Source organism: Carcharodon carcharias, chromosome 15 (assembly GCF_017639515.1).
Source record: "Carcharodon carcharias isolate sCarCar2 chromosome 15, sCarCar2.pri, whole genome shotgun sequence".
In the NCBI taxonomy this organism is placed as follows: domain Eukaryota; kingdom Metazoa; phylum Chordata; class Chondrichthyes; order Lamniformes; family Lamnidae; genus Carcharodon; species Carcharodon carcharias.
The window spans coordinates 27,009,701-27,026,363 of NC_054481.1; the positions used below are offsets into that span (position 1 = coordinate 27,009,701).

At 40.3% G+C, this 16,663-nt stretch overlaps 1 protein-coding gene across 5 annotated transcripts in view; it reads right to left on the reverse strand.

Annotated features, from left to right (window-relative positions):
• Window positions 1–210: 210 nt before the first annotated feature.
• cyth3a (cytohesin 3a) overlaps window positions 211–16,663 on the reverse strand; it is a 121,201-nt gene continuing 104,748 nt past the window's right edge. For all 5 annotated transcript variants that reach the window (XM_041207362.1, XM_041207363.1, XM_041207365.1 and 2 more), the window contains 7 exons: window positions 16,239–16,351; window positions 10,958–11,106; window positions 9,784–9,895; window positions 4,947–5,023; window positions 4,116–4,187; window positions 3,156–3,310; window positions 211–1,121 (listed from right to left, as the gene is read on the reverse strand). In XM_041207362.1, coding sequence (XP_041063296.1) covers window positions 1,049–1,121; window positions 3,156–3,310; window positions 4,116–4,187; window positions 4,947–5,023; window positions 9,784–9,895; window positions 10,958–11,106; window positions 16,239–16,351 — 751 coding nt within the window. In that variant the 3' untranslated portion in view covers window positions 211–1,048. The remainder of the gene's footprint in view (window positions 1,122–3,155; window positions 3,311–4,115; window positions 4,188–4,946; window positions 5,024–9,783; window positions 9,896–10,957; window positions 11,107–16,238; window positions 16,352–16,663) is intronic.

Sequence of the window (16,663 nt, forward strand, 5' to 3'; positions counted from 1 at the left end):
GATAAATAAGCCTACTGGCGGCAGAGAGGTTTAGGGAGGGAATCCCAGTGCTTGGGGCCTAGACAGCTGAAGGCACCAATGGTGGGGTGATGGAATAGGGGATCTGCAAGAGGTCAGAATTGGAGCAGCACAGAGATCTTTTAGAGTTGTTGAGCTGGAAGAGGTTAGAGATAGGGAGATACAGAGAACACATAAAGGGACCCTTTTTTCCCCAGTTGTAATAGGTTTTATTTCTGCAGGCCATTGACAATATGTATTATAATATTTTAGTATCAACAAAACATGAAATCTGTACAATATTTACATATAACTTAAAAGGTTTAGATTTTTTAAACAATTACAATACAAACATTTTGCAACTGGACTAAGAAAATAAATATACAATTACCATGTTATACTGCAGATTATATATTAAATTAGGATCATTCTTGGTGAGAACAGCCAGCTCTTGGTTCCACTTGTGCCAGAAACAGCACTAATCTATGATTCTCTGGTTGTAACAAGAATGATTAACGCTTTCTATATAGTTTTACACATTCTAGCAATATTCAAAGTATTTTACAGCTGTTTATTACCTTTATGGCCTTTCAAATTAATACAATTAGTTTTTTTAATATAAATTGATAAACATAAAAAATATGTTGATAGAAACAATTGTTTTTCCTTGTGTTGATGCAGTTCATTTGTTTTTGCAAAACAGTCATCCAACCTCCTGCACTCTGGCCTCAGGCCAGCTGGGTCAGAGGTGCTACATCATATATATCCTTTGATAGAAACTAGTTTCTGTGCAAAAATTTTTTTTTTTTTCAAAAAAAAATAGTAACAGAATTTCATACAGCTGCACATTGCTTCAGCTGAAGGTTCTGTCTTAAGCCTTGATTTTTTTTTTAAAAAGTTGTGTAAAACTAGGCAAATGAATGCCCGATAAACTCTGAAAAGGAGGACACAGTTTATATAGCTTCCTTCATTTTGTTTTTAAAAAGCTTCCAAAGACTGGTATGTGGTTCAGCGCTGACAGGCTACTGGAGGCCAGTATGTAATCGCATAGTTACTTTTTATTGGCGATTCTCCGTTTCCTAGTGGCCAGCATGTCATAGAAGGGGTCCTTGCTGATACTGGCTCTGAAAAAGAAGCAACAATATCTGTTAGTCCATACAGGTTCTTAAATACACGAAGTTATGCACCAAGCCTTAGCTGATGGTGAGAAAGGCCTTTCCCATCAGTTTCTTCCTGGAGTCTCTCCCTGCACGTTGCCCTCGAGGGGTCTGTGGTGGAGAAAAGACAGTTGTCCACCGCCTCCTGGAATAGGCTTTTGCAAAGGTCTGGAAAGAGATGCACTCATTTTTTTGTCAAGGTTCATCCCCAGCAGCTGTGACGCAAGAATCTGTACACTACAGGCTGTTCCCAAGTCTGCACAAAACTTGCACAAGTTCCAGTGCGAAGTGTTGTCTATGACAGAATGTGCCAGTCTGCAGCATTCTAAGGTCCAGAACTACGTGCTGGAGGAACACCAAAGCTTGGGGGAGCTGTCACAAATGCATAGTGGGGAAAGGCACTGTCTTAAGACCTTTCAGCCATAGTACACCAAGGGGCTGGAAACTGGGTAAAAGCCCTCAGACATGTAATGAATATTGTAAATATTAACTAATTGCAAATGTTGTGAGTAACATACAGCACTGGAAGAAACTGATTTGGTTTGCACCAATAATTTCAATTTTGAACAGTCATGTATTGTACATTTTATACTTTTAACAGTTTACCCTTTGGAACACTGTAGCCACATGGACAGTGTTCTCTGAACAAACGCCTCAGCTTTTATTAACCACCTGAACTAAAGTTAGGGCAGAACATTAATTAACCAAACATTGCTAGTTTTCCTGCTGAGACCATTTAAGTTAGTGCTGAAATGTTTCCATAAATAACTTGTTCAGGAGCAAATTACTCATTACAGTAATGAATGGGAGTGTGCAGTTGAGGTACATCAACCATGATGGTATTGAATAGTGGAGTAGGCTCAAAGGGCTGAATAGCCTACTCCTATTACTCCTACTCCTGCTATTTCACCTAATTTGAATGGCCTAGGGAATGATGAGCCTGTGTGGAGCAACCAGCGAAGTTTTCCTTTATATCACTCATACAACCATGAGCATGCACATCCCAAAGATTTACAGCATATAAAGGAGGCCAGTCTTTGATGCTGGCCATTTGCTAGAGCAATCCAAAATTATCCCACTACCTCCATACAGCCCTGTACTATTCCTGTGTTTCAATTAATTTACCCACTTTCACTCAAAGACACAGTGGTCTCTGCCTCAACCGCCCACTGTAGCAAAATAATCCCCTCCTCCAGTAATATTCTAACCCCTGTCCCATATCATAATCTTACACTGTTAATCCCAAAGGAAACAATCTCTTTTAATTATAAGATCTTCATAAATCCTTCAGCTGCCTTTGCTCCAATGAAAATAATTCTAAAATCGCAAGACTCTCATTGTGTCTAAGTTTGATTCCCCATCATCTTTTACACCCTCATATCTTTATTACAGGGTGTCAAAAACCTATACACAGTACATTAAAACTGGCTTAACTTTTAAGCAGCAGGAATTCACCAGACCCAAGGGGTAAAAGTAAGACTAGTTCTGGTAATTAGTGTTCAGTTGAGGTTGTGGTACTAAGATGTACTGGTTTCTGTGGCAGCTCCACTTGTTAATGGTAAAGGCAGCAGAACACTGAACTACCCACAGGATGGATGTCCTTCCAAGCAGAGTAACCAAGTTGGAGTCCAGTTAATTCATTAATTGCAGAGTTATGTAACAACAGCACTAGACTGAATGCAAGGGGGAAGAAAAATACTTGACCAGTCAGGCGTAGTCTTATGGAATAGTACACCAGTTCTTCCCAGCCCCCTCCACTCCACCCCCGCACTGTGTCTCTGTCAGTGCTTTCAAATAACTGTCCAATTTGCTCCTTGCCCAAAGCCCTGCAAGTTTTCTTTTTCATGCATATATATAAGGTTAAAACATGATACAATACCAAGTTTGACATTTCTGTGCCAAGTATCCTATGAACTTCTGTTCTAGATTGTAAACAAAAAAATCAAATGTACTGAGGACAAACACATCATACCCTAAACTGACACAAACATATTTACATACTTGATTGATTTTATCCATTCATCTTTTTCCTCTGGTGTTGGTGCGGATATCCTGTAAACCACGTGATTGCCTTCAACCACCCGACCATCAGCTTCAGTCTTGCAGGCTTTGATTACCTGGCCTTTGTGGCTGGGATTGAAAAGCTCGAAGCAATTCTGAGGAGCAGAAAAACCTGACATTAGAACAGTGAGGAGTCATCAGTAGCAAGCTGTATCAACCACGGCACAGTTGTTAGCACTCTCATCCCTGAGTCAGGAGGTTGTGAGTTCAAGTCCAGTTCCAGGACTTCAGGACAAAAATCTAGGCTTGATACCGGAGTATTGAGAAGTGCTGCATTGTCAGAGGTGCTGTCTTTTGGATGAGACATTAAACTAAGGCCCCATCCTAGTTCAGTCCCCATCATCCTAAGAATTATAACGTGGGTTAGGTGCTGATGTTAATGAATTCATTTTTGTTTATTTTCTTTCCCCTTCACAAAATTTTGAATGTTTCTTTTGAGTTTCAGTTTCACAAGTACCAGTAATCCATTGGCAGACAGCAAGAATCAACAGAGTATACAACTGCGGAGGTAAAGGGGTATGGGATTCTGGTCACACATGCACTATCCTTCAATCAAGTTCTCCTCTTTACCCATTGGAATTTGTTGGAACAATGCTTACTCCATGAAGTCTCTATTTGCCAGTGTCAACTGATTTGGGTAGAGCAATGTGCTTAAAGCATGAATTCATTGCTCGCACAGGTATTAACTGGACCCTCACAAGTTAAGGACTTGGGTAACTGACATTCAGGATTTAAAATTAAAATTCATTCAAGTCTGGTGACAAAGTGAAGATTGATACTACAATTAGAAAAAACATCCTTTAACATAGCAATTTTTAGTTTGTGGTTTGATATTGTAAATTCTTTATTTCACTCAAGCAGATACATCAGACATGAAGTCGAAGAGAGAGAATTACTCACTGGTTTCCTTGGATCTTCAACTTCCCGAATGCTGAGATTCTCTAAAGGAATTATTCCTCTAGGTTCTTTGTCCTGTGATAAAGATGACAAATTATTTTAAGGCCTTAAAGAGCATCATCAGCACTTTGGATTCCACTACACTTACTGAGCCCACTGTTTTCTTTCCAGCTCTGGATCACACTGAGTATCACGTACCATTTGTAATTACCTCCCTTGTGACAGCTCCACTTCCATATGCAACAGACCCAATACCACTAACAAGTTGATGCAGATCATGTAATGCCACCACTGGCAGGAGCATTTAATTACAGGGACATGCTTACATAGCCAGTTTCCACCACAAATGTAGATATAGGAAATAATGATGAAATATAAAATAAGGAAACAAAGTAGGACTAAATTACATTTTTATGTCCTCGTATAATTATCCCTTACTTGAGCTAGGTATGGAACTTAGAGATAATGTGTACCTGGCCAAAAGCAGACATGGTAACAAGAGATGGATGGGGAAAGCAAAGCACAAGTAATAGGTAAAAATCCAGATCACATTCATGAAGGAAAACTAATTGAAAGGTGAATCTGCCAATGCATTCTCTGCAAATGAAGCAGTGCCTCTATCCTTCAATAAATGTCACAGTGCCAGTTTGAGTGATAACCTATAGCTTATTACTGAAAAGTAAATCAATGTATTATACTTAGATGATGCAAATTTATACCAAATTTCCTGCACTCAAATATTTCCAGCAACCTTAAGGCAGAATTACTGCAAAGAAAGTGGTTTGCTTGTACAGAAAGACAATATTTAATGTTCCACAAACTCAGACAACTTACTGTTGTATATTCAAAATAATAGAGGCAATTGTCTGTGAGAATGAACCATCGCCGTTTCCATGTTTTTACTCTTCCTCCTAAAGTAAAAAAGTTTTGAAAAGAGGGGAAAAAAAGGCTTTAGAATCTATTAGCTTTAAAACACATGTCCTTTTAACAATTTTTTTATATATTTAAAAAACACATGACTAATGCAAAACACCCACACTTTTTTCCTACCACTCAATGACATTTAATTATTAAGCTAGTCCAAGCATTCTTGCTATAAAGTTCCATTTGCTTTAAGTCCACAAATGATCCTGTGGCATTATACATACTTTTCCTCTTCACTTCTCACACAAGTGAGACACAAATGTTACTTTTATAAAGCACGGTACGCTGGCAAGAAGGGGCCGCATTTCCCCAGAAGCCCAATTTCTTATTCACATGCAGCACTTTGTGCTGTAAAGAATATTTCTAACAGCTGAAACTAATTCAATCTCCAGGATGTTTTGGCACATCCAACTACGAATAGATCTTTATTCAACCCTTTTAAAAATTCTTTTCTGTGCAGCAACAGAGAGGGGAGGGGAGGGGGTGTCAAATCAGTCCTTTTCCATTTTGCAGCTAGCTTCCTTTACCAACATCTGTAGCCATTTTGTAACAGGGCAAATGGTTCCAATCAGAGTCTGGGTGTATTAAAGAAATAAAAACAAACTTGTGAACAATGAGCTGCAGAACTGAGAAAAATATTACCACATTAACCCAGCACATGTGTACCATCCAGTAGGGTCAGTCAATAGCAATCTGGGAATCCTAACCATGCCTTATATTGATACCCATGGATTCTTTGCCCTGGGACAGAGTGTATTTGCAACTCAACCTATGCCCCAGCTGAGTTTCATAGCTTAGAGTTGAGGTCAACAAGCCCTGGACTGGCTCCATTAAGGAACACAGCAATTTATAAACTCAGCATCAGAATCTGGAGCACAGAAAGAAGCCATTCAGCCCATTGTTACTGCGCCAGCTCGCAAAGAACTATCCAATTAATGCAACTACCCTGTACTTGCCCTGTAGCCCTGAAATTTTTCTTTTCAAATACTTAAACGATTTCCTTTGGAAAGTTATTATTGAATCTGCTGCCAACACCCTTTCAGGCAGCACATTCCAGATGATAACTTGCAGCATTAAAAAACCCATCTTTTTTTGCCCATTATTATAAATCTATGTCTGCTAGTTACTGACCCTCCTTCCAACTGAAAGTTTCTCATTATTCACTAACAAAACTATTCATGATTTTGAATACCCCTATTAAATCTCCTCTTAACATTCTCTTCTCCAAGGAGAACAATCACAGCTTCTCTAGTCTCTCCAGTTCCAAATCCCTGATACAATTCCAGTAAATCTCCTCTGCACTCTCACCAAAACCTTGACATGCTTCCTAAAGTGTGGTGCCCATAACCAGACAAAATGCTCTAACCAGTTATTTATAACAATTTAGCATAACTTTCTTGATTTTGTACTTTATGCCTGTTTATAAAGCCAAGGATCCCATATGCTTTTGTAAGATAGGAGGTGCTCCTGCAACACATTATTCAAACAAGTTTTAAGTTCTCAACAAGACTCCAGCCTAAGAGGCAGAAAGCAGAGTTGCTGGGAGGTGGCACAAATTTAGGAAAGCTGTTTGTAATTTATGAATAATGAAATGGCAAACACTTTACAGATATACAAAGTTACAGTGGACTGTGAGCAGAACCCAGTACCAATGTGTAACCCTTTAATTTTTCCCATTTCCAGAATGACAGGCAAATTAGATCAATTTGTTAGATTCAATTGCCCTACTTGAAAGTTTTAGGTAGGAAGAAAGGCAGTTCCCTAAAGGTACCCCAGCATCGTTTAGAATATTTATCAGCGCAAGCAAGATCTATGAGGGAGCATCCTTCAATAAAAAAAGTTAACAGGGCAAGGCTTGAATTAGCTCCAGTCATATAGAAAACAGCCAGTTAAAATGTTAAATGTTTAATTCAGAACATCACCAGCCTGTGGCTACAAGTTAATTTTGCCTGTCAACAGCATACAAGCTGAAAGGACTATCCAAGTGCAAATAATAGAGTAAAGTGCCTGTTGCGAGTTGCTACAATCTCATGTATACAAGAGAGGGAAATGCTATTAAAGTGCATGCAAGCCTTTTCAATACCACATTTGGTATGAATCAGATACACATTCATGTCATCTAGTATTTCACAGTGTTGGTTCTGGCATTGTGTTTGAGAAGTCAACACAAGAGCACAGTAAAAAGGCAACTGGAATACACACAAGTATTTCATTAATTTGGTCTGGTGACTATAGAGAAGAAAACGTACCAGGATCCCAAAAGTCAAAGATTATGTGTTTCACTAACGAATATGCCAACAGTCCTTGCAAGATACTGTAGGTGTGTAGCAGAAAGAAGGGGATCTCGTGGTGAAATTGAAACTACACAGTGAAGCGTTATCGCAGGAGGCACTTCACAACAATGTTTTCTTTTAAAAAGAAAGAGAAAATACAAAAATGGAGGAAAATCAAAGTTAAGTAATGTAACCGAGTCAAAAGGATCAGGAACCTCCTCTGGTACGTACCTCCTAATGCAGAATAAGCAGATACAGCCAGTCATAGAACAGAAAGGTGACAGGTCATAGGCCATAAGGAAAACAAGAAGGCACATTTAAGCCAATTTTATAAAAAAAAAGCTATAGCCAAACAACACACAAAACCAATAGGAAAATCACAAATAATGCAAGAAAAAGAGAAACATGTACAAATCATAACTCTGAGGATGCCACCTGCTTCATTGTGGAAAGTTGAAGCAGTTAACAAATGTAACAACCATGCAACTCGCTTCAGTATTGTGACAAAATAAAAGCACTAAGTCAAATGGTTTAGTTTTGTAAACAACGTTTCTGGCTCCACTATTCAATATGCTGGTTGAATAATATTAGAAACTGTAAATCAGCATCGTTGCTCATCAGTATGTGGAGTTTATACAAAGCATGTAGAAAAAACCAGTGTGAAAATACAACACAATAGCTCCTTTTATTGAACAGAAAATATGAACTACAGTAGATTTTCAGACAAAATTAAGGTTGCAGTAATTGTTTCTCCTGCATAATGCTGATTAAGCCAATCTTCTGGGGCAAGTGATGGGCTATGCCCCAAGTGATTTTCTTCTTTGCAGCATTATGTTGTTGGGTGCTGCCAACACATGTAGTACTTATGGCTGAACTGTAATACAAACCTACTGCACAAACAGGCAGCCACTCCAAGCATCATCTTTTCTTTTTAAAACATATGGCTACACTGTGTCAGATAACAAAAGAGACATTAGGGGCAAAACCTGACGCACCTCACTAGCAGCAGTCAGTGGACAACATGCCAAAGCTACTTCAGCAGCACATCCCGAGCCCGTGACCACTACCACCTAGAAGGACAAGGGCAGCAGATGCATGGGAACTCTTGCAAGTTTCCTCCGCAAGCCACACTCCATCCCAATTTGGAATTTTATCACTGCCCCTGCACTGGTCGCTAGATCAAAAACCTGGAACTCCCTCACCAACACCTGGACTACAGCAGTTCAAGTTGGCAGCTTACCGCCACCACTTTCTCAAGGGCAATTAGAGATGGCAACAAGTGCTGGATTTGCCAGTGTTGCCCATATCCCATGAATGAAAAAAAAGATTGGGGGACAGTGTAAAACAGGCAGACGGTTCACTAATGTTCCTTTCATGCTATGGTAAATTCACCAATTCATTCCCATTTGGACGTCAAGACTGTTGCAATGGTACAACATCCATCAGAGTGCTGTTAGATAGGGACTTCCAAGATTTTGATCCACGTGTGATGAAGGCAGAAGGTGATACATTTCCAACAGAATGAAAGCAAGAAAATAAGACAATGAAATCCCTTCAGTTTGAAATGTTCTCTCACCATTTCCCATTCAAGGTTAACCCAATCCCAGTATTCTACCAGCACTGCCGCTTCAGAGGATCACAGCTTGTCTTATAACTTTAACCTCTTTCCATTTAATTCCACGCAGAAGCACAGAGCCCACGAGAGTGCCTTATCCCAACAGCACAGCTAACCAAGACTTGCCAGGTGGGATTTTTCAGGGGTGAACCTGAATGCCATGACAGGAGGTTTTCCATTTAACCACAAGCCAGCTCATGACACTCTGCCCGCTGAGACCAACGGATGGAAAATTGAGAGGCAAGCATACAATTGGAGATCCCTTCCCAGTTATTAAAAGATGCACCTTATTACATTCCAATACAAGAGGAAAAGAAAGACTTGTGTCTTCACAGTGCCTTTCAGAACCTCAGGGTGTCCCAAAGAACTTTATATTCAATTAAGTACTTTTCGAAACATGTTTTCTGTTGTAATGTAGGAAATGCATTGCTGTGTAGCCAATTTGTGCACAGCAAGCGCCAACAAATAGCAAGAGTGACCAGATCATCTGTTTTACTGATGTTGGTTGAGAGATGGATATTGGCCCAGGACACTGGGAAGAACCTCCCTGCTCCTTTTCAAAAGTGCTATGGCATCTTATAAGTTTATCCGAGGAGGGGAATGTGGCCTCCATTTATTGTCGCATCCAAAGAATGACACCTCCAAAAGTGCAGTATTCCCTCAGTACTGCACTGGAGTGTCTGCCTAGATTATGTGCTCATGTGCTTCAAACCACAACCTCCTGACTCACGAGGTGAGAGGGACCATGACTTACAAATGTACCTAATCTGATAGACACCCAATCAAGAATGAAACAAGACTTAGGTAACAAAACTCAAGTTTTCTGCAACATTATTAGAATATGATTAGCCAAACTGACCTAATTTTAATAGCCAGCCTTCTCGATCAGGGTTAAAAAATGTGTGGGTCAAATCATTCCCATCATCTTCTGGGATTTTGAAAGGCTCATTCTTAATACTATCATACAAGTTCTGCAGAGAGGTGGGAAAGAGAGAGTTATCATGAATCCAATGCACAATATACCAGTTAGAGAATTACAAAATATTTATATCACAGAAACAGGCCATTCAGCTCAAATAGTCTATGCCAGTTGAGTGTTTATGTTCCACGCACCTTCCAGCTCTCTTCGTTTCACCCCTATCAGCATAACCTTTTCTGATCTCCCCCATGTATTTATCTACCTTTCCCTTAAAAGTTTCCATGCTTTTTGCCTCAACCACTCCTTGTGGTAGCAAGTTCCACATTCTAACCACCCTCTGGATAAAAAAAGTTCCTCCTGAATTCCAAATTGGATTTATTTGTGAATATCTTATATTTATGGTCCCTAGATTTGGTCTCCCCCATAACTGGAAACATCTCTGTCTGCTTTATTAAACTCTTTCAGAATTTTAAAGACCTTTGTCGGGTCACTCCTGAGTCTTCTCTTTTTTTTAAGAGTAAAGAAACCCAGCCTGTTCAATCAATATAACCTCTCAGTTCTGGAATCCTTATAAACCTTCTTTGCACCTTTTGTTGCCTCATTTACTGGCAAAATCATTTCAGTTGGAGCTCACTTTTTCACATGCACAACATTACTTTTGCAGTACAGTCAAATACAGGAACAAAACTCCTACAAACAATGAGAGCTAAAATGACAGGTAATTTGTGTTTTTCCCCTGAGGGAAAAATATTAACCAAGACACCAAGAGAAATCCTTGCTCTTCCTTCAAGTGGCATGACAGCATTTCCTTTTTACATCCACCCAAGAAGGCAGCTGTGGTCTCAGTTTAACATCTCATCCGAGAGATGGCATCACCTATGATTGCAATATACCGATGGAGGGTCAACCTAGATTATGTTCTCAAGTCTTGCAGTGTAGCTTGAACCCACTACCTTCTGACTCAAGAGGATGTGCATGATCAAGTGACCTCGGCTGACAGAGTGGAAATGTAACTTACTAATTCACCAAAACCACGTATCCAGTGTCACACCCCATCTGCATCTTGGGGGAAGCGAACATGGATGGTGGGAAAGAGTTTTGGTTAAGCACTCACCCTGAGCAGTTCTTCAGGGAGATCTCCTCCTTCATTGATGCCCCGATTCATGGATATAAATCTTTCCACGGCGGGTTTGTCCCTCACATTGGGGTTGTGCAAACTCGTGTTCAGCATAATTATGGCAAACGATAGCACATAGCAAGTGTCTGTCGAGGAGAAAGACAAATCAGTTAAGTATACTCCCCACAATTTCCTTTGCCCCAATGTTGGCTGTGCCTTCAGTTGCAAAGGCCTTAAGCCTTTCTACCTCTCAAAAACCTTCCACTTTGACCGAACGTTTGGACACCTGCCCCGATATCTTCTGTGAAGTGCTGTGGAATATTTTAATATGTTACGTGCAAATTATTGTTTTGCATTTAAAGTTTGCCACGCTCCAATTACTGAAGGGTAATGTTTCTGGTTATAAATTGATCTTTCATGTTTTCTGAACTTTGGCATGTACATGGAAGCTAAGCAACCATTGTTTTCAAACTGCAGAGGGACATATTAAAATTAGGTCCTGGGAAAAGATCCACGATGATTTGCTGTAACCCATTAAAGAGGGGCACCTCCCTTTCACTGAAGTGAAGAATGAAGTTGCTAGGGTTGTGAAATGCAAACAAATGCATGACCCAAAACCCTTTAAAGCTGATGAAAAAAGTGCAGTTACTGTTGTAATGTAGGAAACGGATTAGCCAATTTGTACATAAGATTCCACAAACAGCAATGCAATCTAGATTGGACAATGTGTTTATTAGTGATATTAGAGGGACAAATATTAACCCCACGATGTGGTGGAGAACTCCAATCTTCCTTGAAGCAGTGCTAGAGATCTTCTACATCCACTTAACAATGTAGACGTGGCCTCGATTTAATGTGTCAGCTGACCAGCAATGCAGTATTGAGGGAGTCCTATGCTGAAGTGTTAGCCTAGAGTTGTGTGTTCAAGTCTCTAGAATGGGACTTGAACCCACAACCTTCTGATCCAGAGGAGAGCAGGCTACCCAGTAAGCCACAGTTGACAGTCATGGTGCAAACTTCAGGCAAAAAGAAACAAAGACTTGGAAAGCCGTGAGGCTCTTTGACAGAGTGCAGAGGAGATTCACCAGAAATTGTTCCAGGGTTGAAGGATTTTAGCTATGAGGTTAGATGGAAGAAGCTGGGGTTGTCCTCATTGGAACAAATGAGATTGAGGGGAGATCTGATAGAGACGTACAGGCTGATTACATGTTTACGCAAGATAGACAAGGAAAAACTGTTCACTTTAGCTGGTCTTTCCAGGACATAAACTTAAGGTTTTGGACAAGAGTTACAGGGAGAGGTGAGGAAGGCTTTTTTGTTTTTTTTTAAAAAAATACAGCGAGTGGTAATGACCTGGAAGTCTCTGCCTTCAAGGGTGGTGGAAGTTGGATGGGCACTTGAGGGAAATAAACTTGCAGGGCTACAGGGATAGAGTGGGGGAAATGGGACTGACTGGACTGCTGTACCAAGAGTCAGCATGGACTCCATGGGTTGAATGACCTCTTTCTGTATCATAATGATTCTATCATCAGAACCATTCAGAGCAAAAGCTGCTGGTTTGATGCCCTGTTGGAAAATTTGACAGTGGGAGAGTTTTGAAAGCGTTTGCACTCAGAAGCAACCCTTCCTCAAAAACATTTTCTTGCTATTCTTTGGAGAATCAGATCTAGGAAGGGGAAGAGGCAGAGATTTTTTAAAAAGGCTTCCATACAGAAATATAACAAATCAATTCAAAACTAAACCAAAATATTTTACTTCTTATTCCTCCCAGGTAGGTTTTAATGAATGCTTCTAAATTTAGGGTTAGCAGTGTTAAGTAGGGAGTAGACAAGTGTGTACTATTTTACTGTGCTGCTAGAAAGCAGACATTTCTTATGCAATTTACTTGTCAATCTTCAAGTCATTGGCTCCCTCACTGCAGCGTTCCACTGGTGGTGGTTGACCTCCACAACCATAGGTCAGCAGAAACCAGATTGTAATCAGGAGCCAGGAAAACTTACACCCTCAGCCACATGGAGCTAGATACCTTCACTGCAAACATTATGTTACAAGGAGAATTTACACAATCTGTTGTATTTCCTGTAATTCAGAAGGTTAAAGAATGATTTGATGGAAGTTTTCAAGATATCATGAGGAACAGATAGGGTAGGTAGAAGCTATCTCCGCTGGTTGGAGAGTCTGGGACTAGGGGGCATAGTCTAAAGGTAGAGCCAGACCTTTCAGGAGGGAAATTAGTAAACACTTATACATGCAAATGGTGTTAGAAGTTTGCAACACTCTTCCATAAATGGCACTGAATGCTAGATCAATCTGAGATTGATAGATTGTTATCCATGATATGGGGAAAAGGCAGATATATGGAGTTAGGTCACAGCTTAGCCATGGTTTCGCTGAATGGCAGAACAGACAAGAGACTAAGTGGCCTCCTCTTGTTCCTGTATTCCTATATGGGAGCTCTCAGACCACCTGTTGCACATCTACCACAGCCCCCGGCACACAATCAGCTAACGCCATAAGAGAAGGAAGTGAAACGGGGTAATTCCTGAGTCATCAAGATGGCTGCACTGTCTTTAAAGGTTCAAGTCATGATGATTACACTTTAGCACCTTACTGAAAAGAATAATGCTCATGCGATTTAGGATGACAGTTTGATTTGGTTTCATTAGATTCATTTTTTTTAAATGACTTATTGTAGCAATAATTCAAATGAGATTCTTCTAAAAATCAGCAGGTAGCAACCTGCATTTCCATAGCACCTTTAATGTCATCAAATGTCCCCAGATCACAGGAGCAGAAAATTGACACTGTTACGAATGCAAGACTTTATAAGATGGTTATGTTTTAAATTGTCTCTTAATTTAAAGCTAAAAAAGAATGTTCTAGAATGGGGGATAGTGATCATTCCAAACTCTGCACAGATACATGCCCATGTGATTTGGTTGTAATGGGGACAGAGGCCCAGGTTGGAAGCCAACTGCTAGTTTTCACGCTTTGAGGCAAAAGAGGACGGCTTTTTTTTTGGACGCAGACTCTTAGACTCAAACCTGTGTTAACCAAGCAGAATGCTGGTGAATGTGGATTCAATGTTTGAAAAGACAAGACTTGTAGAGATTTAAAAACCAAGGAGTCACCAGAGGTGCCCTGTTGCTGGAAATCGGTTTGATGATGCTCGCGAGATTGAGTGAGGGAACTTTCAAAGGGGACACTTGAAGTCATATCCTGGTGTGGCAGGGAGAAGAGTCCTGTGGAATAACCAGGAGAAGTTTGGGATTTTATCTACAAGGCTGCATATCTGATGAGCGTGTGGTGTAACATATAAACATAGCTTGGAGTTTTTGGTTCTGTGAATGTTAATTAGTTAATGGGGAAGTACCTTTTCCGTAGTTTTGTGTATTAGTTGCTTAAGTAATGTTTAGTCAATGTTGATTTTAGTTTATTTGTTACAATAAAAGTTGTAAAACTTGAAATCTTGTGCAATTCTTTCCATCGGATGCTTGGAAATTCATCTCTCTTTAAAAAGTTATTGGTTTCTATGGGGATCATAACACCAAAGGAGATATTAGGACAGGTAACCAATGTAGTTTTTAAGCAGCTTCTTAAAAAGGAGCAGAGAGGGGGAAGAGGCAGAGAGGGTTAGGGAGTGAATTTCAGCATTTATAGCCTAGACATGTCCATTGGATTGTGGTGCAAAAATAAAGACTTGAATTTATATAGCACCTTTTGCGACCAGTGTCTCAGTATCTTACAGCCAATGAAGTGTTTTGAAGTGTTCTGCTAGCTTTGTAATGTAGGAAAGATGGCAGCCGCTTTGTGTGCAGCAAGCTCCCACTAACAGCAATCACCCAGACCAGGGAACTATTCCTTGTGTTTGCCTAATAAGTTGGCATGCACGATGGACACAAATAGCCCATCAAATGAAAAATCCCTTCAATAAAGCCTACGAGACAGACAAGCAGAATAAACAAGGCACAGATCAACTCGGGGAGAGGTGAAGGTAAAAACAATGAAAGGAAGGAGCACCAGGGCTCTCAACAGATTGAGAAAGATCGATCTAGGGTGTGGACGTGGGTAGCAGAGCTTCAGCTGAGCTCATGGTTATGGCAGTGGGAGGCTTGCTACAGGAGTAATAAAACAATAGAAAAGTTACAGCACAGGAGGAGGCCATTCAGCCCATCTTGTCCATGCCAGCCCAAGGACACCCAGGTACCCTTTCTAATCCCACCTTCCTGCACCCGAGAGCGCCCCTTGGGAGTAGCTGAGTCTAGACAGTTTTGAAAGTAATACCCATGAGCCCTTTGTTATCTGTCTGTCAACCAACTTTCCATCCATGTTGTTACAGTCAAATCAACACCTAATTAGGAGGCATGGAACTGAACAATATCTTAATGTCCTAGCTTCTCGGGTTGAACATACTTCAAGCATTAGTCAAGTATCCAGAAAATATCCTGGGGTTCCTCTAAACATCCTTTTCCTACACTGGTAAAATCTAACTTGGAGCAAGATTATTGTTAGCATTCCAGTCCCTCCCACCACCCCCAACAATATTTAGATTGGTTCAAATAACAATTGATGCATTAATACTGGCTGGCATTAATCCTTGCAGTTGGTGAGAATCTTAGCTGTTCCTTATCTTGCTTCACAATCCAGCTCGAGAAGTCTCCTTCAGAGACTTTTCCAGAAGAGAACAAACTTTTGACAATTACAGAGTTCCAATCGAACTGCCGGAATGAGCAGAGGTGTATCTGCCCACACAGCTCATCATTGCTGAATGGTCATCCACTCCCTCTTCTTCTCAGCGTCTAGACTGCTGAGGCAGTATTGCCATAAAGATCCTTTCTCCAAGGAAGTTCGGACACAATGCAACCTGCAGCCTTACAAAGGAAATTAGCTTGCCAAACACAAGCTCAGATCTTCCATTATTAGTCAGGCGCAACACGTGGGTCAAAAATTCAATAGTACATTGTTGAGGCGCCTACTAGCTGAACAAGATTTAATCATAGGAATTAGGAGGAAGCCATTCAGTCCCTTGAGCCTGTTCCGTCCTTCAACAAAATAAAGGCTGATCTGTATCTTAACTCCATTTACCAGTCTTGGTTCCATAACCCTTCAACACCTTTCCTTAACAAAAATCTATCTGTCTGTCTGTATATCTGTGGGTTTCCCCTACTTCACAGGAAGAAGTGCAGCAAAATAAAGACAAGACCTAGAGGGGGTGTAAAGAAAAAATGAGGCCAAGAAATGAATGCATCATATTATTTATAGATAAAACCCAACCAACCTGTTGACTGGAAGACGCCAGGATTGCACTGACAGTATCGTGAGGCAAATGCTTCCATCATTCGATCTATTTTCTGTGCCTCACCTGGCAACCTGAAACTCCATAGAAACTGCCTGCCGCATAAAAACAAAATGGACAGCTGAGAGCCTTGTTCCATCAACAACCATTTAAGATCATAGTGAAGAGGTGCTGAGAGCTTATTGATTGCAATGAGCTCTATAAATCATTCCATCACTCAGTACTTGAACAGCTTGAAGCTACCATTAACTATAACATTATCTCACATCTTTTCGAGTATTCATGGTTTAAAAAAACTCAACATAATGACATAAAATGTATAAATCTATCCCTCCTACACACACACACACATACATCCCATGGTGTTCTGTGTAATATAATTTGTGTAATTATTGGTGCTTCAGGAC